General features: G+C 41.8%; 1 protein-coding gene across 1 annotated transcript in view; it reads right to left on the reverse strand.

Moving 5' to 3' along the window:
- LOC115459181 (propionyl-CoA carboxylase alpha chain, mitochondrial-like) overlaps positions 1-23,248 on the reverse strand; it is a gene marked incomplete at its 3' end in the record, with an annotated part of 83,385 nt that overhangs the window by 50,076 nt on the left and 10,061 nt on the right. The window contains exon 2 of the mRNA XM_030189043.1: positions 21,221-21,296. Within this exon, the coding sequence (XP_030044903.1) occupies positions 21,221-21,296 (76 nt within the window). The remainder of the gene's footprint in view (positions 1-21,220; positions 21,297-23,248) is intronic.

The following is a 23,248-nucleotide window of genomic DNA, read 5'->3' on the forward strand; positions in this document are numbered from 1 at the left end:
TTACTTTTAAGCTCTATACATCACGTAATACTCTCTAAACTGAAGCCCCCAGTGTTTCTCCCAGTGAATGAAACAAATTTTGTGATGTCCCAAAACTATCTATAATATACCAATCTTTTAAAAAAATAATACCTTTTGTTCAAAGGCATCCTTGTACAAATAAAACCCTTTAATCCCCCGGGGGCAATCTCCTTCCCGGAGGTCTTCATTCAATCACTCTTCAAGGTTCATAAATAATAAATATATCACGATGCACCGGAAAATGTAGAAAGAGACAGAAGCAAAAAACATTCCAAATGTGTTGCAATTTTACTGTCCATTCCTCCACATTATTCTGTCTAAGGCATCCGACAATTTTTTTTCAGGATTGGCTACTGTTGGATTTTGCAGGATCCACTAAGTCATTTTTGACCTGAGGCACAGTCAGAGTTCAGTGGAGTGCCTGCAGGGATCAGGATGCCTGGGAGGAGAGGCAGAACAATCTCAGGGGCAGAAGGTCACTAACTCCAGATGAAAGACCCACCCCATCCCAGCAGCTTTGCACAAGTTAACTCCTCCTGGTTGTGCAGTCCCCGTAGCAAGGAGGAGCCCAGAAGACTGCAAGGGAGAAGGGAACACGTACAATGTGAAGCATTGCTACAGAAAACTATGGGGTTTATCAGTAGGCAATGAGGGAGTAACATCTCGAGCGGGGTCGCTGCATTAGATACCCCTGGGAGCCATTGGTGGTTGGTGAGATAGAGGAGAGAAGCACTACCAACCTACTGCTGGAAATATTTATAAGTAAATCACAAAAAAGGATATATCTGGGGAACCTGGAAACCAAAACAGCTCGGGTTCCCTCCTATGGCTAACAGAATGCAGGTGAGGAGAGAACAGTAACCCTTAGCCCTACCTATCTCCATACCCCCCTCCCCCATCCCTGGGGACTGTAATCTAATAGCATTTGTTTCCATCGGCTTGAACAATAGAAGCCTGAGGGGAAGATGCACTAAAAAATCGTTAAAGCCCTTCCCTTACCGATTCCCTTAGCGAATCGGTAAGGAACGGGCATGCATCAAGGAAAAGGAATGCAAATGAGCTGCTCGTTATGGCTCACTTGCATTCTCTATTCCATCAGTAAACAGTCGGCCAGTTGGCCGGTGAAGCATGCGCAGAGCAGCCAAGCATTATGCCGGCTGCTCTGCGCATGCCAAGGACGTCCTTCACTCAAAAAAAAAAAAAAAAGGACGTCCCTGACGGGCAGGAAACTTGTCAGCAGCCTGAACCTCAGAAGAGAAACAGTGCTAAAAAGAGCCCCAGTTAATTTAAGTGCTACTGCTCTTCGCTTGTGTAAAATTTCCATTGGATGTCCATCTTTCGTTTCGATAATACGGTCGGGGACGCCCAAATCTTGACATTTAGGTCGTCCTTAGAGATGATCATCCCTAGACTTGGCAATTTCTGATTTTCAGCGATAATGAAAACCAAGGACACCCATCTCAGAAATGTCCAAATGCAAGCCCTTTGGTCGTGGGATGAGCCAGCATTCGTAGTGCACTGGTCCCCTTGACATTTATTTATTTAGATTTTGCTCACACCTTTTTCAGTAGTAGCTCAAGGTGAGTTACGTTCAGGTACTCTGGATATTTCTCTGTCCCGGGAGGGCTCACAATCTAAGTTTGTACCTGAGGCAATGGAGGGTTAAGTGACTTGCCCAACATCACAAGAAGCAGCAGTGGGATTTGAACTGGCCACCTCTAGATTGCAAGACCAGTGCTCTAACCACTAGGCCACTCCTCCACTCCAGGACACCAACCGGGCACCCTAGTGGACTTCAGAAATTGCTCCCAGGTACATAGCTCCCTTACTTTGTGTGCTGAGCCCCCCCCAACCCCCCCTAAAACCCACTACCCACAACTGTACACCACTACCATAGCCCTTACGGGTGAAGGGGGCACCTAGATGTGGGTACAGTGGGTTTCTGGTGGGTTTTGGAGGGCTCACATTTATCACCACAAGTGTAACAGGTAGGGGGGGATGGGCCTGGGTCTGCCTGCCTGAAATGCACTGCACCCACTAAAACTGCTCAGGGACCAGCATACTGCTGTGATGGACCTGAGTATGACATTTGAGGCTGACACAAAATATTTTTAAAGATGTTTTTTGAGGGTGGGAGGGGGTTAGTGACCACTAGGGGATTAAGGGGAAGTGATCCCCAATTCTCTCTGGTGGTCATCTGGTCAGTTTGGGCATCTTTTTGTGCCTTGGTCGTAAGAAAAAAAGGACCAGGTAAAGTGGTCCAAGTGCTCGTCAGGGGCGCCCTTGTTTTTCCATTATCGGTCGAGGACGCCCATGTGTTAGGCACGCCCAAGTCCCGCCTTTGCTACGCCTCTGACACGCCCCCATGAACTTTGGTCGTCCCTGTGATGGAAAGCAGTTGGGGACGCCCAAAATCGGCTTTCGATTATGTTGAAAGATGGGCGTCCTTCTCTTTTGAAAATGAGCCTGATAGGGTCCTCTAAAATCAGTGTTCTCAGATTTCCCCTGCTAGTAGGCATACAAAATCTGTGTCTGGACCAGTCTGGAAGGATGCTCAGTATTCTCTGCAAATTCATACAGGGGTTCCAATCTCCTCCCAATCAACAAGTAGAAGTACCTATCCCAAAGACTGAAAGCCTCCCTGAAGTTCACTAACATGTTTATCAAGTCAGTATTTATCTGGTCATACATATTTGATACCCCATTTTCATCAATATATATATCAAAGCAGTTACAATCCTTTAAAACACTGAAGCATTTAGTTGCCTCCAATTTCACATCTCTAGATGGTAGCAATGCCAGCAGTTCTTGGATTGCTGAATGCAGGGATCGCCCAGGCACAATAACGTTAGATTAATGCAGCATTAGCCAGTGTTTCAGATGCATTAGCTTTGATGTATTTTAGAACATTGGTCCCGATAGTATGCCAAAAGTATGGGTCTATTTTAAAACAAAAATGGAAGCAGCATTCCTTGACAAATAATGGAGCATCTGTCCCACATTTAATCTATGACAACAACCATGATGATCTCTATAACTAGACTGTCTACATACCAGTAAGGAGACCAATGGATTAAGGTGAAAAGGAGCTTTAATTTAGGAAGAAAAAAACGAACTGGCCTAAGAACCATTTTTTTCCTCCAAAAAAGACTAAAAATAGTTCCTGACAGGGCAGCTCAGACACTCTTCTTGTTAAACAGATAGCCACCAGAAAAGCTGTCTTCAAGGTAAGATCCTTCAAGGTTGAGTTCTTTCTGTTCAAAAGTACCGTGCACATCAAGGTTGACAATTTATTTTATTTATTTATTAGGATTTATGTACCGCCTTTTTGAAGGAATTCACTCAAGGCGGTGTACAGTAAGAACAGATCAAACATGAGCAATAGGCAATTAGAGCAGTAAAAATATCCAAACAATACAAAGCATGGCATGGTATACTACTTAAATTCTAAATAACAACAAAAGGTTTGAAATTATAGTTTTGTGGGTGTCTCACCTTGTAATTCTGAGATTACACAACTGGAATCTTTTTCAATAAATCAACAAGGTACCTCAAACCTCCTAATAGGGAACATACTGCATAAAATGCACCATCCACTATTTACTCAAGGAGTAAGATACTATCACTGGTTCCAGTGAGGAGAATGAGAGAAAAAAAACCAAAAGCAAAAACTCATGAATACATGAGAAAAACGGATGGTATAAAAACTCTCCCTCTCCTACACTACTTCTAAAAATTAACAAGATAAGACACCTCCCCTCAAAACCACCAATCCGGTAAAAGACCGGTACTTAAACAACCCCAAACCCGCACATCTATTTAAAGCCTGTACCCCCAATATAAAACTAAAAAAAACTAACCGCCCCGTATTTCAAGTTGCAAAATGCAAGGAGACAGTTCCCAATCAATATCTCTCTGAACATCAAAGTCACTTATCTTCTTGTGATAACAGCAGGCTAAGTTAGTATTGTAAGTCCAGGCTGATGGCAGTGCAATTGGGGAAATCACCGAGCTGTTTGATCTGAAATGTTGACACCATCCCGTGATACCCTTCAACAAGTGCGCCTTGTTTCGCCAATATATAAGCTGCTTCAGGAAGGGCACTATGATTGGTGCTTCCACGGACCTCTCTAGTTCAGCAAACAGTCCACGAATACTTAATACATGCACTAACAAGATGGCGCAGTGGAAAAGGCGCCGTCAAGGCTTTTAAACCTATCCACGTCACTCGCTCTGCATAGAGAACCCCACCCAAACATTTTTCAGCTGTTCCAATGGGCTCTCTCGGACCCACCCCCGAGGGGGTGGCTACACGCGGGTTAATAATAAGCATTCCATTCAATATTGCGATTTAAACCCCTTGGTTCCACCATTTGTAATAAGTGAATCCAATATTGTTCTTTTCTCCATAAAATGTTTTTAATATCCCCCCCTCTCTTACTCAATGTCACTTGATCTATGACCATACAGGTCAATTGGTCAAATTGATGTTGAGAATGGACGCAATGACGTGTCATCGGTGCTTTCAACTTCAACTTTGTAATACAATGGCGATGTTCTATAACTCTAGTTCTAAACTGTCGAGTAGTACAGCCCACATACATCAAACCACAAGGGCACCAGAAAGCATACACCACATTTGTAGAGTCACTTGAGGTTTTACTCCTTACCTCAAACTTCTTCCCTGTTGTGGAAAAAAATGAAGATCCCTCCTTCGTAATTGGACAAATGGAACAATGTCCACGTCTCTGAAGTCGTCCTTCCAGATTTTGAGTACATACATCTGCATAACTAAACTGATCTTGTAAATTCCGATTACAAGAGAAGGACAACATTAACCCTAGAACGCATATTGGGGGCCTTTTAGGCCCCCATGCTTACATTTTTGCTATTATCTGCAAAATTACTTTAGTTAGAATTTTGAAACTCAAGGTATTACTCAAGTATGTCATTGTTGATAATATCCAGTTGTTCATATAATTTTTTTTCATAGGCATTATGGTGTAACAATGCTTGTTTGGTGAAAACTACATCTGTACGAATTGGGGGCCTTTTAGGCCCCCGCTGTTTTTATCATGTTCTCAGAAGTGTTTGTGTCTCAAGTTACTTTATTTGTACTCAGTAATGCTGGTGGAGGGGCCAGGGTGTGGATAATAACATGTGAGGATGTCATGTGATTTTTGGAGGGAGTGATAAGGCCATGACATCACCTCAGGTCCTCTGAACACTGAGGACAGTATACACTGTGAGCTAATTGCTGAAGGACCTGTGATAAGATAAGCTGTTGAGAGGAAATCTGTTTCATTTTCTAACATCTAGTCAGCAATGGCACAGTCTTCCTCCAAGTGTCTGACTGACCAAGAGATTGAAGCGATTATGTTTCAAAGCGATGATGAAAGTGAACTATCTTTGTCTGATGAAGAATATCTGCCACCAGCTAATCAAACATCCTCATCCAGTGATTCTTCTGATGATGAAGAAGTGAATCTAGTGGATCCTCAAGAAGTGATAAGTAGAACATCCAAAACTAATGTTTTTTGGGACAGTAATCCTACATTAGTCGGACATACTCCAATACACAATATTGTGAGACAGGCTCAAGGAGCTGTGGGAAGTCCCAGTTACTTTACCCCTAAAGATGTATTCTGTACTTATTTTTCTGACAATATTGCAGAAGAGGTCCTATTATGTTCAAACCTAGAAGGAAGACGTATCGCTTCAGCAAAAAATAAGTCCTGGAAAAATATCTCAAAAGAGGAACTTTATGCATATATTGGACTTTTCCTGCTGGCAGGGAGTCAAAAATCGTATGATGTCCCAATACGAGAATTATTTCTGGACCCACTTTCTGATCCACACTATAAGGCGACAATGTCAGTGGGCAGATATGAGGAAATTAGAAGGATCATTCGCTTTGATGATAAGCGAACTCGTGCAGCGAGGTTTGAAACAGACAAATTAGCCCCTATCAGTTATATCTGGAACATATTTATCAAAAATTGCACAAAACTTTACAATCCTAGTACTAATGTTACTGTAGATGAGCAACTTGTACCGTTCAGAGGACGCTGCAAATTCATACAATACATGCCCAGCAAGCCAGCCAAGTACGGTATAAAAATCTTCTGGATGTGTGATTCTGCAAATTATTATGGCATAAATGGCGTAATCTACTGTGGCAAAGAGGTTGGTGCACCAGTACAGAAGGATCTGGGGTCTGAAATAGTCAAAACTCTTGCTGTTCCAATATTCAATTCAGGTAGAAACATCACCATGGACAATTATTTCACCAATGTTGAACTAGGCAATTTTCTGCTTGCAAAAGCTATTACACTTGTTGGTACTATAAAGCAAAACAGACGAGAAATTCCAGCAGCACTCAAACACAATCGTCAGCGAGCACTTTATGAGAGTGTCTTTGGATTCAATAACAAAGCGACTTTGGTATCTTACAAGGCAAAGAAGGAGAAATCTGTAATTTTACTCAGTACCATGCATCACGATTGCAGTGTTGACAGCAATAACCAAAAATTGAAACCAGAAATCATCCTGCATTACAATGCAACAAAAGGAGGTGTAGATAAAATGGATGAGATGGTGGGAGAATATTCGTGTAAGAGGCAAACAAAACGATGGCCTGTAGTACTATTTTCAAATATGCTTGATGTAGCAGCCCTAAATTCATTCATTATTTATACAGAAACTCATCCTGAATTTCATGCACAGAGGAAGGACAGGAGACGCTTATTCTTGAAGGACCTTTGTCATGAACTTGTAATACCTCACATGATAGAGCGAAGCGACTTGAAATGCTTGCCAAAGAAAACTAAAGAAGCAATGAAACGGTGTGGCGTACAGTTTCAGATTACTCCAGAGCCAGGAGAAAGAAAACGAAAGCGTTGTTTCATGTGTCCAAGAAACATAGAGAGGAAAACTGAGCGATATTGTTCCACTTGTAAGGAAACTGTTTGCAAAGAACACTCTTCTGAAAAAATAACGTCAGAATTGTTTGGAAGACTAATATAATAGAAAAGAAAGTTTGAATAAAAATGTAGCTGCAGCTAGTTTGCTATAGATTTCTATGCATTTTTGTGTGTTTTCATGTCTTTGCGTGAAATTTGGGAAAAAAAAGATTTTTTGGTGTTTTCTGTGAAAAATTATAATTAAAATGTTGTCTACTATTCATATTTTATTGAGCAATTTTGAAATAAACTTGTGAAAGTTATTTAAGTGTGTTTTTCTACATTATGTGCATGGGGGCCTAAAAGGCCCCCATGACGTTAATATGTATATTTTTAACGTCATGCGTTCTAGGGTTAAATGATGATCTCGAAAGGCAGGATGCGTCAACATTACGTTCCAGTGTTTCCTCATAATAGTAGCGATTTGTGTAGCCCGATTCGAGTACTTTAACACACAAGCAGTTACTTTTGAATCGTTCTTCTTTTGTTTACAATCAATCGGTTGAAGCAGGAACTCACGATGGTTATGTAGAGCTCTTTTGTAGGAATGTTTAATTAATTTATCTGGATAACCCCTTTCCTTAACCTTCGTTTTTAACTTGATCGAGGATTCCTGATATTGTTCCGGAGTGTCGCAGATTCTGTGATACCGAAGAAACTGCGAAAACGGTAAACTCCGTTTAAGATGGTATGGATGCATACTGTCAAACCTTAACAGAGAATTCCTATCCGTACTTTTGGTAAACACATCCGTTCTTAGAATCCCATGTTCTTTCTTAATTAGGACATCCAGAAAGTTGATACATTCCTGATGACAACTGCTTTCAAACTTAATCGTTCCATGGATTCTATTTAAGCCATTAACAAAAACCTCCAATTCCTCCTGAGTACCTTGCCACAACAAAAAGACATTGTCTATATAGCGACCCCAATATCTGACTTTAGAAAATCCCTCTGATGTGTATACAAATTGTCTCTCAAACTGTCCCATAAAAATGTTTGCTATTGAGGGAGCAAACGAAGCCCCCCATTGCTATACCTGAGATTTGAAGATAAAGTTCATTATCAAAAATGAAATGATTGTTATACAGCGCAATCTCCACCAACTTTACTATAAACTTCGTAGGCACTGTATGTGGACGGGGGCGATCTTCTAATGCTTTCTCTACAGCTTCAATAGCCTCTTTCTGGGGAATGGAAGTATATAGCAAGTGGACATCTAAAGTGACCAACAAAGTCTCCTCATTGATGTTATGCGAAGTATCTTTGATGTATGCTGTTATAGTTTGCACCGCTGGTCGTAGAAAATAATCTGTGTATTTACAAGATCTTTCCAATAGAGAATTTCTAGAAGAAATAATGAGCCTACCTGGGGGTGACACTAATCGTTTATGGATCTTAGGGCCGTATAAAAAATAGGGATAACTGGATGCATCGGACAAAGGAATAATCTCTCTTTCTTTGTCAGAAATCCTATTGACTCAGCTTCTTTTGTTAACTCCTGTAATCTTATGAGTAAATCCCACGTCGGGTCTTCATTTAGCTTATGATAAGTATTCACATCTGACAGCTGCTGATGTATTTCATCTATATAATATCCCCTGTCCCAAACTACTATGGCTCCCCCCTTGTCAGCCTTTCTAATGACTATAGTTCTTTCATTTTTCAGCGTTTGTACAGCTCTAAATTCTTCCGTGGTCATATTCGACCTATCTCTGAAATGAGTCATTTCCATCATTTCCACATCCTTAAGAACCAATTGCTTAAAAATGGCTAAAGCCAGATTCAGGGGACCGGGAGGTACCCACTTGCTTTTAACTACGCAATCTGAAAAAGCTCTTCTAGAGTCCTCCGACTCATTGAAAAAAATTTTTTAATTGAAGGAAACAAATAAATCTTTCAAATTCCACACGAAATTGGAAAGGAAGATGTCTAGAGGTAGGGACAAACGACAATCATCAGGACAACACCGACTCTTCAATAGGAGTTAGCCGATAATTAGACAAATTGATTACAGCGAGTCGTCCCGGCGTCGTGTTCTCATCCCTCCTCTGTAATTCGATTCCCCGCGATTTCTGGTTCTCCAATTCGTTCGCCCTCGTTGATTTGAACGCCTGGTGGTCATTCCTCGATTCCGTTCCCCTTCTGTTTTATCATCTCTTTCCTTGGATAGTGGATAATTGAAAACCCACTCGTTTTCCTTTTTCTACGATTTGCTCTGCATTCTTTGGTTTTTGCCAGCTTTTACACATATCCCTCACTATAATCTTTTTGATCTCGTTGAAACTTCTTGATCTTAGTAGTTTTAATTTCTTTCTTAAATCTGTCCAACTTGATGTCAAACTCCTCTTTACATTTTTCATACTCAGCCAAAGATTTCATATGGCTTAATTTATCGTCTAACTTCAGTTTGAGACAAATTATGTTGTATGGTTTGAATTAGCAATAACATTAAATCGAGGGAGCAATGATTAAGTATACTATTCCATTGTGTTACAAAGTCCACGTCCTCGGGAAACAGCTTGGGAGCTTTGGTCATCCGTAGCCCCCGTGGTATTATTTCTTTTTTACAATAATCCACAAGCGTAGCGCTATGGAGTTCTAATCTCACTGATTCTTTAAATTCTGCTAATAATTGTGACCATGGTATACTACTTGCAATGACAACACAATATGTACTAGAACATTATAATTGGTAGTGAAGGGTAAGGCAAAGTTGTAACATATACATGAGTAAAAGTAGGAAGAATTAGAAAGTAAGGAGATTGATTTGAAGAAAGTTGCACGTGAGGTCAGAGAGATGGTTAAATATTATTTGCAGTATATGCAGCCTGAGTCAATCCTTGTGTGTGTGAGTGAGACTAGTAAGTTAGTTACTTCTTCCATTAAAGGCTTGGTTGAAGAGCCAAGCTTTCACCTGCTTCCTGAAGTAGAGGTAGTTTTGTGTTAAGCGCCAACAGATGCTTAAATGATCTGAGCAATTTCATCCTTTTGAAAAACCTCACAGGAACGACCCTATACCAAACATCGGTAACACACCACTGCCACTAACTGAACCTTAAGAGATGATAGCGCCAAACACTTATTGAATCCATCCTGTAGGAACTTCAAAACTTCCAAAACAGTCACTCTTATTGGGATTTACCTGAAAATCCATACATCAACTCTCGAAAATCCTTCAGACCCTCATGTATGCCAAAGTTGTAGAGAGGATATCCTAGAACACAAAAGGTCACTATCCCTCTAGAGAAAAATCTTGCTTGAGGAACCTAGGCCTCTCAATAGCTAAGCCATAAGACAAAATGGAGATGCTTCCTGAATTGGAATTGCATCCATAGCAGCCTCATTATCTCCTCGGCCAACCAGAAGCTACAAGCATTACTAGACCCTGATGACTCGTGCCCAACCAAGGCCATGAAGAAAACACGTACTAGAGACCGTAAACAGGCCATGGTTGCAACAGAGCTTATATGCCCTCAGAATGCCACTCTCTCCTGTGACTGAAAAACCTAAGAGCTTTTTTGTTCTATAAAGTGGCCATAAGATCCATAATTGGATGCGTCCACTTAGTACTATGCTACTGAACGACTGCTCAGTCAGATTCTATTCATCTGGATCCACAGCATTTCTGCTGAGAAAGTCCACTTGAACATTTTCTATCTCCACTATGTGCAATGCTGACAAGGCTAGGTGGTGACGTTCTTTACCAAATGCATTATCAGATCAACCTCCCATGCTGCTGACTCTTTCTTCCTTCTTGGTGACCGACATATGTTGTTGCATTATCTGATGACACTTACACCACTTTGCACAAAAGCAGAGAGTAAAACTACAGTGATGCGAACCAGATGGCTCTCGCTTCAAGATGAATGATCGACCACTGCCTCTCCCAGGCAATGTGCCCCCCCCCCCCCCCCAACTGCCAAGGCTAGCATTCATTGTGATCACCAGCCATTGTGAAAACTCCAGAGTCAGTTCCTGCTTCAAACTGAGGGTGCACAGCCACCAAAGCAAGACTGAATTTAGCTGTCAATGGGAGAAGCAAAATCTGTATGACTGAGGTGTCCAGCAAGAAAGCATTGTTCTTTGGAGGGGCCTCATATGCACCCAAGCCCACAGAACTAAATCCAAGGTTGCTGCCATGTTGTCCTGTACCTGTAGGTAATTCCATACCAGACTGACCTGAACCTGTTGCAAAAAGCTTACACCTGATTTTGAAACTTTTGGATCTGTTCTTCCAGCAGGAAAACCTTCCCCTGTCCTGTCAAATTGTGCCTCCAGATATTCTAGCAACTGTGAAGGAACCAACTTGTTCTTGGCTGAGTTGACTAACCAAAACAAGCTCTTGGAGCAGGGGCGTAGCCAGACTTCGGCGGGAAAGGGATCCAAAGCTGGAGGTGAGGGGGCACATTTTACCCCCCCCCCCCACCAACTTTGACCCAACCCCCCCCCCCCCCGACAACCTTCTTGACCCCCCTCTCACCGCCAACCCTCCCCCTCCGTCCCAATCGGCTACCTTTGCTGGCGAGGGACCCCAACCCCCGCCAGCTGAGGTCCTCGTCTTCCGGCACAAGGCGTTGTTCTGTTCCTGTGAGTCTGACGTCCTGCATGTACATGCAGGATGTCAGACTCACAGAAACAGAACGAAGCCTTGCGCCGGAACAGAAGGACCTCGGCTGGTGGGGGCTGGGGTCCCCCGCTAGGAAAGGTAGCCGACGGGGAAGGCGGGGGAGGGTTGGCGGCGGGAGGGGGTTGAGAGGGTCATCGGCAGGGGGGTCCAGGGCCAAATGTATGGGGGCCCAGGCCCCTGTGGCCCCACATAGCTACGCCACTGTCTTGGAGAACCTGAACCACTGAATTTGAAGCCTTCTCACTCTCTGTGAATGCCTTGTGAATGCCTTTATGCAAATAATCCAATCATCCAAGTAGGGCTGCATCAATGCTCCTTCTTTGTGCAAGTATGCAGCAACTACCATTATTTTGGAAGATGTCCCTTGTGCCCTGGCTAAACCAAACGGTAGGGCCTGAAATTGAAAATGCTGCCCCAGAACTGAAAATCTGTTACAAAGCTAATGTTCCTCTTCTGACAGGCATTTTTAAAATAGGCTCCATGAGATCTAGGAATTTCAACAACTCCTCCTGCCGAACCTCTACTATTACTGTCTGCAATGTTTCCATGTGTAACTGTGGAACTCATAAGGCTCAATTTACTCTGAAGTAGATGGAATACCTTTCCTATTCCTCTCTGCTCCAAAGGAAAAGACATTACTGCCTGCAGAGTTATCAGTCTTTCCAAGGTGTTCCTCACCACTGACACTTGATTTGAGAATGACAACTCACAATGTCCTCTCCTCAGATGCCCCTACCTACCTCTCAACTTTAATAATCCCTTATAGGCCTATCTGTACCCTTCGGTCTTCTACAGCTAACCAGCTTTCCATTTCTGGTCTGTCATATAGTCAGACTACATTTTTTATTGCATTTAATTGACATTTATACCCCACATTATACAAAAGTAAATTGTTTCAATGTGGCTTACAATAAAATTGGGAGGAAACAACAAAAGACAACTTGAGAAATAAGGTGAGAGGGAATGAGCAAGTTTAAACATGGGGAAGGACAGTCCCTGCTCAAGAGAGCTTGCAATCTAACACACCGAGTACCCACAGCCTACACTGCTATGCCAGGACTAGCAATTCAAGCAGACAGTAGGCAACACAAACTGTTACTGCTCTTACTGGCCCTCCCCACACTCACTGCCTGGTGCAGCTGCGCCAGATGTCCAGCAAGTTCCTCCATTTATTGCAGTTACATCTGTCTTCCAGCCCACATGGAAGAACCTAAACCTTCAACTGTCCCCTATCCCTGATATGTCCTGTCTGTCCTAACCCTTATCCCTTACTTGTCCTGTCTGTCTGTCATAATTAGATTGTAAGCTCTATTGAGCAGGGACTGTCTCTCCATGTTCAAGTGTGAAGCGCTGCGTACATCCGGTAGCGCTATAGAAATGATAAGTAGTAGTAGTAGTAAGACAGTTGATAATTGTGTCTACTAATGTATACGTCTTAGTTACAAATTGATTTCTTCACAAAGTTGGTACATGTTTATACATCATGGTAACATTAGTTACACGTTAGTTGCATAGTGATTTCTTCACAAAGTTGATATACATTTATACAACATGATAAACATCATGTGGGTATGGTATTATGGTTATTTAGTTTAGGAGCTGTTCGGTTTGTTAGTATATTTATGTGGTCTCATCATAGAAGTGTTCTTTGAAGAGGAAGGCTTTTAGATGTTTCCGGAACTTTAAATAATCGGTCAGGCATTTTATAAATTTTGGTAGTGTGTTCCAGCTTTGTGCCCCTAAGTAAGAGAAGCTTGCTGCATGCGAGTTTTTGTATTTGATGCCCTGGCACTGTGGTAAGTGAAGAGTCAGATAGTTACAGCCTTTTTGTATTGCGTTTTGTCAAATTTTCAATTTTGTCCACTAGTCGGAGTAGTATCGAGTGATCGACCATATTGAAGGCGCTTGACAGGTGAAATTGAAATAGAATTAATTTTCCCTTTAATGATTTCTAACCTAAATTTTGCAAGTAGTGTTATAAGTACTGTTTCTGTATTGTGATTTGATCTGAATCCTGATTGGGATTTGTGAAGGACTGAGAAGTTGAATAGGTAGTCCATTAGTTGTTTGGCAACTATGCTCTCCATGATTTTGGTCATAAGGGGTACAGAGACAATGGGCCTGTAGTTTGAAATTATGCTTGTGTTTAGATTCTCGTTTTTGGGTATGGGGGTCAGTATTATGCTTCATTTTTCGGGGTGGGGTGGGGGTCAGGTGGAGTGTGGTTTGTTCAATGAAGATCACTGGTGTGCTTTCCAGTAAATAGTTTGGACAGGTGTCTAGCATGCAGTGTGTGGAGGAGCACTTTTGTTTTGTTTTTGCTTGGTGTACTGTTTCAAATGTTGGTGGAGTGAATGTTGTGCATAATCTGTCTGCTGTGACGTGTTCTTGAATTTTGTCAAAATCATCAATGAAATCCTCAAGTGTGTCGTCTGTGCACATGAGACCCTTTCTTAGCTCGCTAGTTTTGGTTTCTAAGTATTTGGCTAGTGCTGTTGCAGTCGGTGGAGGGCCATTCATTGTTATGACTGAACATGCATTTAACATGTTGACCAGCCCGTTCAATTTTTATTTTTTTATTTTTGGGTGTTCTGGGCATAGCTGATCTTTGTAGAATTTCCAGTTCACTTGCCTTATTTTTTGTTTATATTGTTTTATTTCTATTTTTCATTCTTCTCTGTTGCTGTCTGATTTGTTTTTGTTCCACTATCTTTCTTTGCTTTTGCATTTGCTTTTCAAGTTGCACAACTCTTGATTGAGCCAAGGAGCTGATTTTTGGCTGATAGCTGATTCCGGGCTACATCGGGTCACCGCTCGCACATCGCGCTTCCCTTCGCTTGTGCGTTGCGCTTCCTTTCTGGGGCCGCTGGTCTTCTTCCTGGTGTCTTTCCCTACATGCCTCCCTGAGAGTGTTTCCGGCGCTGCACCTTTCAGTTTCCATTTCTGCGTTGCGGAGGAGGAGCCCTTCTCGACGCTAATCAGCTGTTCCTCGAAGTTGTAGTGATGGAGGTCCCTGGCTGGAGTGCCTCGGCGGTTGAGACCGCGGAGGACGACCGTTGGTCTGCCATCTTGTTCCCTGCTCTGATGGCTGCGTCACTGTGGAAGTTTGTCTCCAGCTTCATTTGTTCCATCTGGGCCCTGCTGCTGTCCCGAACTGGGGATCATCTTGCTGGTCTTCTCTGTGTCAGCCTGGTTTTTCATCTCTCTCCTTGGCCCGCCAGGACTTTCGCTGGTCATCTCTGTCTTTTTTTTCCTCCCTTTCCTGTTCTCCCACTCTAATTACTAAATTGTAACTGTAATGTATTTATTTTGATTTATAATTAGTTCATTGTAAGCCGCTTTGGGGCTGTAACGCTATGGCAAAAGGCGGGGTATAAATGTACTGAAATAAATAAATAAACTCTTCCTCATTTTCACTGAGGCTAGCTCATCTAATGTAATTCCTTCCCACCTTGATCCGGCCTCGTCCCGGGACCAGGTCGTATGGGTATGTAGTGCCATGTACGCTTCGTGCATTGGCCCTTTTAGAGTGATAAATTCCGGTGGATCACAGTCTGGGATAACACCCTTCGCAGGACTAATAGCTGCGAATGAGCTTCTGAGATCATTTTCCCGCCTTGAGGCTAGGGACAGAGGAGATGGCATTTCTCATCCCAAACAGAGATCTGAAAGGAGGTCAGTGGCAGAGAACAGGATGCTGGATAGCTCGGTTCCTGCCTCCATTGTCAAACTCCCTGTGATAAAAAAAGATTGCCCCTTGGAAGACGCAGCCTGCCAGCGTATCCACACAATCCCAGTTGAGTCTCAATGGACTCCTGAAGCAGGCCTCTGTGGCCGAAACACGATTCTTGTCAAGAACACCAGACCCCAAAGTCTTATCACGCATCCAGTCATCAGAACACAGTCCCATTAGTAACCACACTGAATAGAAACCACAATGAACACCTTCAAACTACTCCTAATAATCTACTCCTTAACACTGATCCACTTAACATTAACCACCCCTCTCGCAGAAAGTAACATTATACCCATACTATACAACCATCAAAGAATGATCAGATACACCACACCGCATCACACTGACAATGTAAACAAAGGAAGACCACCAACATGTGGACAACTACCACAGAATGCAAAGAAGAGTCCAAACAAACTCATCTCAACAAAGAAACAGCAACTGATAAACGTCCACACAACACCAAATGCAGAAGACCCATCCCAAATAATCCAGGTGGGCTACATCAATGCCAGATCCGCAGTAAACAAAACAGCAATACTAACAGACTGGACCCTGGCAGAAGACCTTGACCTACTCGTCATCAATGAAACCTGGATCCATGACCAAAAGGACCCCATAATCCTAGACCTGTGCTCTCCAGGATACAAAATCACACACTGGACCAAAAAGGAAAAGAGAGGCGGAGGAATAGCACTAATCTAGTGATCCCACTTTACCACCGCCGAGTCCATGACACCTCAACTTGAAATTGCCTCAATCAGAATCCACAACAAGACCCTTCGTGATCATTTGAACTGCGTCCTGTTTTACAGACCTCCAGGTAATTGGAACGAAGGCCAGACCAACTTCATGAACTTCATTTTAAACACATGTGTGATCAACTCCAATGTACTAGTAATAGGAAACATCAACTTTCACTTAGAAGACCCAAACTCAATAAACGCATGCGAATGCAAGGAATTCCTCCACGTATGCGATCTCAAATGGCCACAAATGCAACCAACTCACGTCAAAGGGCACACACTTGATCTCATCTCACACAAACTCTCAACAGACCAGAACTTAATAATAACAGATATTAAATGGACAAAAGCACCCTGGACTGATCACTACAAAACTAAACTTACCCCTACACTGGCGGAAGAAGGGATCACACCAAGTACAAGAACACACATCCTACAGTACTAGAGGTCAAATAGACTCGAAAACATTCTGGCAACAGATATACAACAATGAATGGACAGCACAGACTCCATATACTACCTCATGGAATGGGATAAAAGATGCAAATGCATACTAGATGAAATTGCACCCTTAAGAACAAGAACCTCACATAAGCATAACTCGATACCATGGTTCAACAATGAACTGAAAAAGCTAAAAACATAATGCAGAAACCTTGAACGAGCATGGAAAAAAACAAAAGATGGAAACAATCACAAAGAAAGTACAAATATGCTATAAGAAAGTCCAAACGATCTGACTATAAAACAAAAATAGGAACAGATTACAAAGACACGAAGAAATTATACCAACTCGTGAACAAACTCCTAGATACCAACCTGATCACCACATTGAATACAGACATCCCATCTGCAGATAAACTTGCTAAGTATTTCAATGAAAAAATTGTAAACCTACGTAACACACTACCTCAGATCAACAGTGACATCGAAAACTTCCTTAATGAATTGGACCCAACCACTGGAGAATACCCGGATGACCGAACCTGATTAAACTTTGCCCCCTTCACCATCGATACAGTTGCACAGGCAATCAGTAGGTTCTCAAACACCCACTATAAACTAGATACCTGCCCCAACTACCTAATGAAATCCGCCCAAGACCGCATCATAGCAGACCTTACATCCCACCTAAATTACATGCTACAGCAAGGTCTCTTCCCTAAGTAAAATGGCAATATCCTACTCACCCCCATACCAAAAGACATCAATGAAATCACTAACTACCGTCAAGCAGCATCCATCCCATTGTCAGTCAAACTGATGGAAAGCATGGTAACCAAACAACTCACAGATTGCATAAACAATTTCTCAATACTACACGAATCACAGTCAGGTTTTCGCCCCCTCCACAGCACAGAAACAGTACTACTCACTCTTCTAACCAAATTCAAGTAGGAAATAGCAATAGGTAAAAACATCCTCCTCCTCCAATTCGACATGTCTAGTGCATTCAACATGGTAAACCATAACATATTAATAAGATTACTAGATAAGTTCAGAATTGGTGGAAACATACTTAGCTGGATCAAGGGTTTCCTAACCACAAGAACATATCAAGTAAAATCAAACTCAATCATATCATCACCGTAGAAAGCAGACTGCAGAGTACCACAAGGATCACCACTATCACCGATCCTCTTCAATCTAATGATGACCCCACTAGCCAGTCCTTATCCAACCAAGGCCTCAATCCCTTCATCTATGAAGACAATGTCACAATATACATTCCTTACAAATCTGAACTGACAGAAATCACCAATGAAATCAACAGCTTGTACACCACGGACTCTTGGGCAAATGCATTTCAACTAAAACTCAATAAAGAAAAAACACACTGTCTCATCCTTTCATCCCAACACAGCACGGACAACCCCACAACTATCAACACCCCAGATTACACCCTACCTATCTCAGACAGCCTGAAAATCCTTGGCGTTACAATAGACCGCAACTTAACACTGGAGAGCCAAGTGATATCCACAACAAAGAAAATGTTCCACGCAATGTGGAAACTCAAATGCGTAAAACAATTCTTCCCGAGGGAAACATTTCGCAACCTGATACAATCAATAGTACTAAGCCAGGTGGACTACTGCAATGGAATCTACGCGGGATGCAAAGAACAAACACTAAAGAAACTTCAGACCGCTCAAAACAAGGTAGCTAGGCTTATCTTCGGAAAAATGCGATTTGAAAGCGCAAAACCCCTCCGCGAAAAACTACACTGGCTCCCAATCAAAGAACGCATTTTGCCTTCAACATCTGCACTTTGGTTCACAAAATTATCTACGGCAAAGCCCCGGGATACATGACAGACCTGATCGACCTACCAACTAGAAACACATCCGGATCAACACGAATGTTAAGCCTTACCTAGCACATCCCAGGATGCACCATGCAGGGTGCCGCCATTTAGAGGTGGCACCCAGATAGGAGGGAGGAAGTACTAGACCCTCTTCCTCCTACTACCTTAAGGTAGGAGGGGAGGGGGGCATGTCAAGAGTCCCATTGGACCACCATAGTATTTTTGGTGAGTGGGAAGGGCACATTCAGAGGATCACCAGGGATTTTCGGTGGATTGAGGGCGGGGGAGGAGTTATGTGCTTGGGGGAGAGTGAGGGTTCTGGGGGTCCACTGGACCTCCAGGGTCCTTACATGTATGGGGGTCTGGGGGACCTGGAGTCCATTGGACCATCAGGGCTGTGTCGGCTAGTCTCCCCCATTCCTCCCCTGCTCGTCAAACTACCACGGAAGCGTGATCCCACTGAACATTAGGAAAGAATGCAGGAGACCCTTTTTTGAATGCATTAGTATGCAATTAGTGGTCAAAGCCAGACATCTCATTGTTTTATGTGTTCACCAGCTCTGATCATCCCGCGAAAGCAAATGCACTAGTGCAGCACTAATGCCCTCCAGCGCCCGCCATTGACTCTGAACATCTGCCTGTCAGAATTCACATTTGATAAATATAAACCAGGGTCAGCTGGCTGCACAGTAACTCCTCTTTAAACAAAAAGTGTGGTGTAACAGAATAAAAAACTGAGGAGAAAATTGAACTGCTCCATCCTCTAAACATCAAGAACATGCTTCAGAATTCAGCAGCAGGCAAACTGGCTGACCCTCTGTTGACACTGACTACTGGGCTGCTGCAAGCAAAATGGCAGTTTCCATGAATACTGAATTTCCTCCACTTGGCGTGGACAGCACCTCAGAGTCAAGACAAAGGGAAACCAGTTTTTTGACCTGTAGAAATGTCCACCATTGAGGCCAAAATGGCCACAGAACTCCCTAGATGCCTGGGACAGAAACTATTTGGTGATTCAGTAGTATGGCAAGAGCCACAGTTTAAGCAATGCTGCCTGCACTCTGTCAACATAGGCCCTGACATGCAGCTCAATTTATAACTGTTCAATGAAGCTCACACATGCCTAGGCCAGGTACATGTGGCTCAGACCCAAGTGAAATACTACTCCTCTTCCTGCTCTACTCTCTTGCCTTCTTAGTCCCAGGTGTCCTTACAGAAATAAAACAGCCTGACTAGACAGCAGGCACACTGGGGCTCATTTTCAAAGCACTTAGTCTTCCAAAGTTCCATAGAAACCTATGGAACTTTGGAAGACTAAGTGCTTTGAAAACATGCCTCACTGTGTTCTGTCTCCACTCAATATCTGTTTTTCTAATGTTTGTAAGTGAGACTCTTATCAAAAAGGTACTCTAGGGCCCATTCCCAGAGAACAGGGGAGAGGAACTGAGGCACAAAGACAGAATGAGGAACCAAGGAACTCCCAGCCCAAGACACAGTTAAGTCATCAATAACCTCAAAGCAACATGTCTTATTCAGTTCCCAAACTTATCACAAACAAAAGAAGTTACCTCTACCTGATTGACCAGATAGCACAGAATATCTTATCTACCACCTGCTAGAGAACATACTGGCTGTTGCTAGGCTGCACGGAATACAATATAGACCAAAGTTATAATTCAGTAGTTCTCACTCTCTACCTGCTAGCAGGAGAGCATATACTCATGTCTGGACTGGTCAGGGGGGGGAAATAAGAAACATACACAGACAAGCGCCAATGTTTTCATTTTCTTTGGACATGCACACATTGAAAGCCATCCTTACTGCAGAACCTGTGTGTGTATGTAACTGGCAGGATTTCCCTCATTAGCATGCAAGTTCTGCATGCTTTGATTTTGCAACTCAGTTTATTGCATTACTGCAGAATATTTTCTTGCTAATCTCTCAGTAAAAACTGCTCACTCAGCCATCAGAACACGGCTCTATTGTGTGGCTTTCTACATCAATCTGAGGGTGAGACTGAAAGCCAGCATGCAATACTTTTTAGGTGGTGTATACAGGGTAAAAATCTAGAAAGATTTAAAGTATCACATTGCTTTGCAAATGACAAAAATAAATAAATAAATACATTTTTTAAAGCAGCACAAAATGATGTTTGCTTTTATTAGGAGCCTCTGAAAGGATATAGATCAGGAGTTTGTGCGGAGTCATGATTTGGTCATGATTTCTGTCAGATCTGTGAAAGTATTTCACAAACACAATTGGGGCCTGATAATCAAAATGATTTAAACAGCCAGGAGAAGCTCCTGGCCATTTAAATCACCTGTCCGGGGCTAAACCGGCATTTTCAGTAACACTTAACCAGAGTGTGCGCTGAAAATGTCTGGTTAGTACCCATGCTGAAACTGGCTATTTTGGCGGCATTCCAGGGGCGGGGTCAGCATTTAGCCAATTAAGTGCCAATTTTCAGCACCTGACTGTATAAAACACAGTCCTATATGCAGTTTTTAATAACCTGCTAAATGTCGAATATTGTACTTAACCAGCTATGTTTTCCAAGCTCCATATAGCCAGAAATTCAATGGAGGCGGGACACGGCATGGCACTGAATTTGCAGGTATAACGTCGGCAGCAGTCAGCAAAATGCTGATCATCACTGGCTAAATATCAGGACCTTAATGTCACTTAGGCCAAAAACAGACACCTTCCTATCCTATGAATCTAGACTTTTATTCTGTTTGCTAATTACTACATATCCAAGCTATTTCCCTCAAAAAGATGCCAGTTTTACACACTAGGAACCCAAATTTCCGTAGTTACCTCGGATGACATAATTGTCCAAAGCCTCTTCCATTCTTTGCAATGCTTCAACTCGATTAGAGCCATATGTGACCAACTACAAAGAAAAGGACTTAGCTTAGGTATGATCAGGACAATATTACAGTTTACTTAATTAATGCACATTATTTACCAGATTCCATTTTATACAACAGGATCTATTTACTAATAATATTAATATTTATGACATTTATACCCCTCATTATCCCAAAAACAAGCTCGAGTTCAATATGGCTTACAGTTTAAATTAAAAATACAGAATTTGAATATGCATTAACGAGTTCTAACATGGTACCGTACTTTAGTAGATCTAGTTCATAATTTGTTTTTTGCCCCTAAAGTAGGAAGAGAAATAGAGGAAGATTAAGAATACAAACAGCTCCCTCGATCAGACTGATCAGATTTTAACCTCTTGTGGTCACAAATCTGGTAAAATTTGAAAGGCCTTTGCTCAAATTTAGCTTAAAAAACAAAAAAAACAAACAAAAAAAAAAAGATTATAACCTTTTATTTCTACTAGGAGATCTTAACACAAAGATAAAGAAGGGAGATGTAGAATTGTCAGTGAGGAACTGGGACACAGAAATGAGTATAGCCATAAATACCATACTGCCAATACATAAACGAAATGGAAGTACCTGGAATGACACTGCCCCTGCCATTAGGAAAAAGGTAAACAGGAAGAAGATATGCAATCATGTCTTCAGGATGTGAAAGTTAGAAAAGTTGCTATCAAGGGGATGCTAAAAAATTTGGTCAAAGGAAAAAGTAAAATGTTTAACTAATCTCTCTCAGAAGCAGATAGAAGAGTGACTCTTGTCAACTCTGAAAAACTAGTAATTTTTCACATACCAAAAATCTTTTATCCTTTATTTCAGTTTTGCTAGACCACTTTACTTGTAATACAAATCAAAGTGGTTAACAAAAATAGGAAAAGACAAAAGAACTCCAAAAATAATAAAGGAAAGTAATCAAACAGAGCAGTTTTCTGGCAAAAGCAAATCCTCTGATGGCAGTGGGTTGGGTTATGGACTTAACCATGCATCTAGGCCTCCCATAATCCTCCAAAAGCTATGCTAAAAAGACAGGTTTTTAGGAATACCCTGAATTTCTATTAGAAAGGGGATTGGGGATTGCATTGCTATATGTCTTTTTTTTTTTTTAGTACATGTTCATTCTCATTTTAATTATCAATCTTTACTGATACTGGCATGTAGAGTTCAGGATGAGTCAATGCAAGACAAAATAGGAGTTGTCTTATTTTATTACATAAGTACATAAGGTTTGCCATACCGGGACAGATCGAAGGTCCATCAAGCCCAGTATCCTATTTCCAACAGTGGCCAATCCAGGTCACAACTACCTGGCAAGATCCCAAAATAGTACAATGCATTTTATGTGGCTTATCCCAGAAATAAGCAGTGGATTTTCTCAAGTCCATTTTAATAATGGCTTATGGACTTTTCTTTTAGGAAGCTCTCCAAACCTTTTTTTGAACCCCGCTAACTGCTTTTACAACATTCTCTGGCAACAAATTCCAGAGTTTAATCACATGCTGAGAGAAGAAATATTTTCTCCGATTCATTTTAAATATACTATTTTGTAGCTTCATGGCTACTAATTGGGTTCCTACCAGGTACTTGTGGCCTGGATTGTCCACTTTGGAAGCAGGATACTGGGCTAGATGGTCCATTGTTCTGACCCAGTATGGCTATTCTTATGTAAAATTCATAGTTTTGGGAAACTCTTTTAAACCTTTTAAGAAGCAGTTTTGGTAGCTAATGGTATGACTTTCCCATTAGAAAAACAACTGAAGATATTAGGAGTTATCTTTGATGAAAACTTGAGATTTGAGTCACATATAAAATCAAATAATTAAAAAAGGTTGCCATTCAATTAGGAAATTAAGAAGAATAAAATTTAGTTTGAATTTTAATGCTTTTCAATCTGTATTTCAAATTCTGCTTTGTTTCAGATAGACTACTGTAATTCTGTATTCATGGGTTTATC

This window comes from Microcaecilia unicolor, unplaced genomic scaffold, assembly GCF_901765095.1.
Source record: "Microcaecilia unicolor unplaced genomic scaffold, aMicUni1.1, whole genome shotgun sequence".
Taxonomy (NCBI): Eukaryota; Metazoa; Chordata; class Amphibia; order Gymnophiona; family Siphonopidae; genus Microcaecilia; species Microcaecilia unicolor.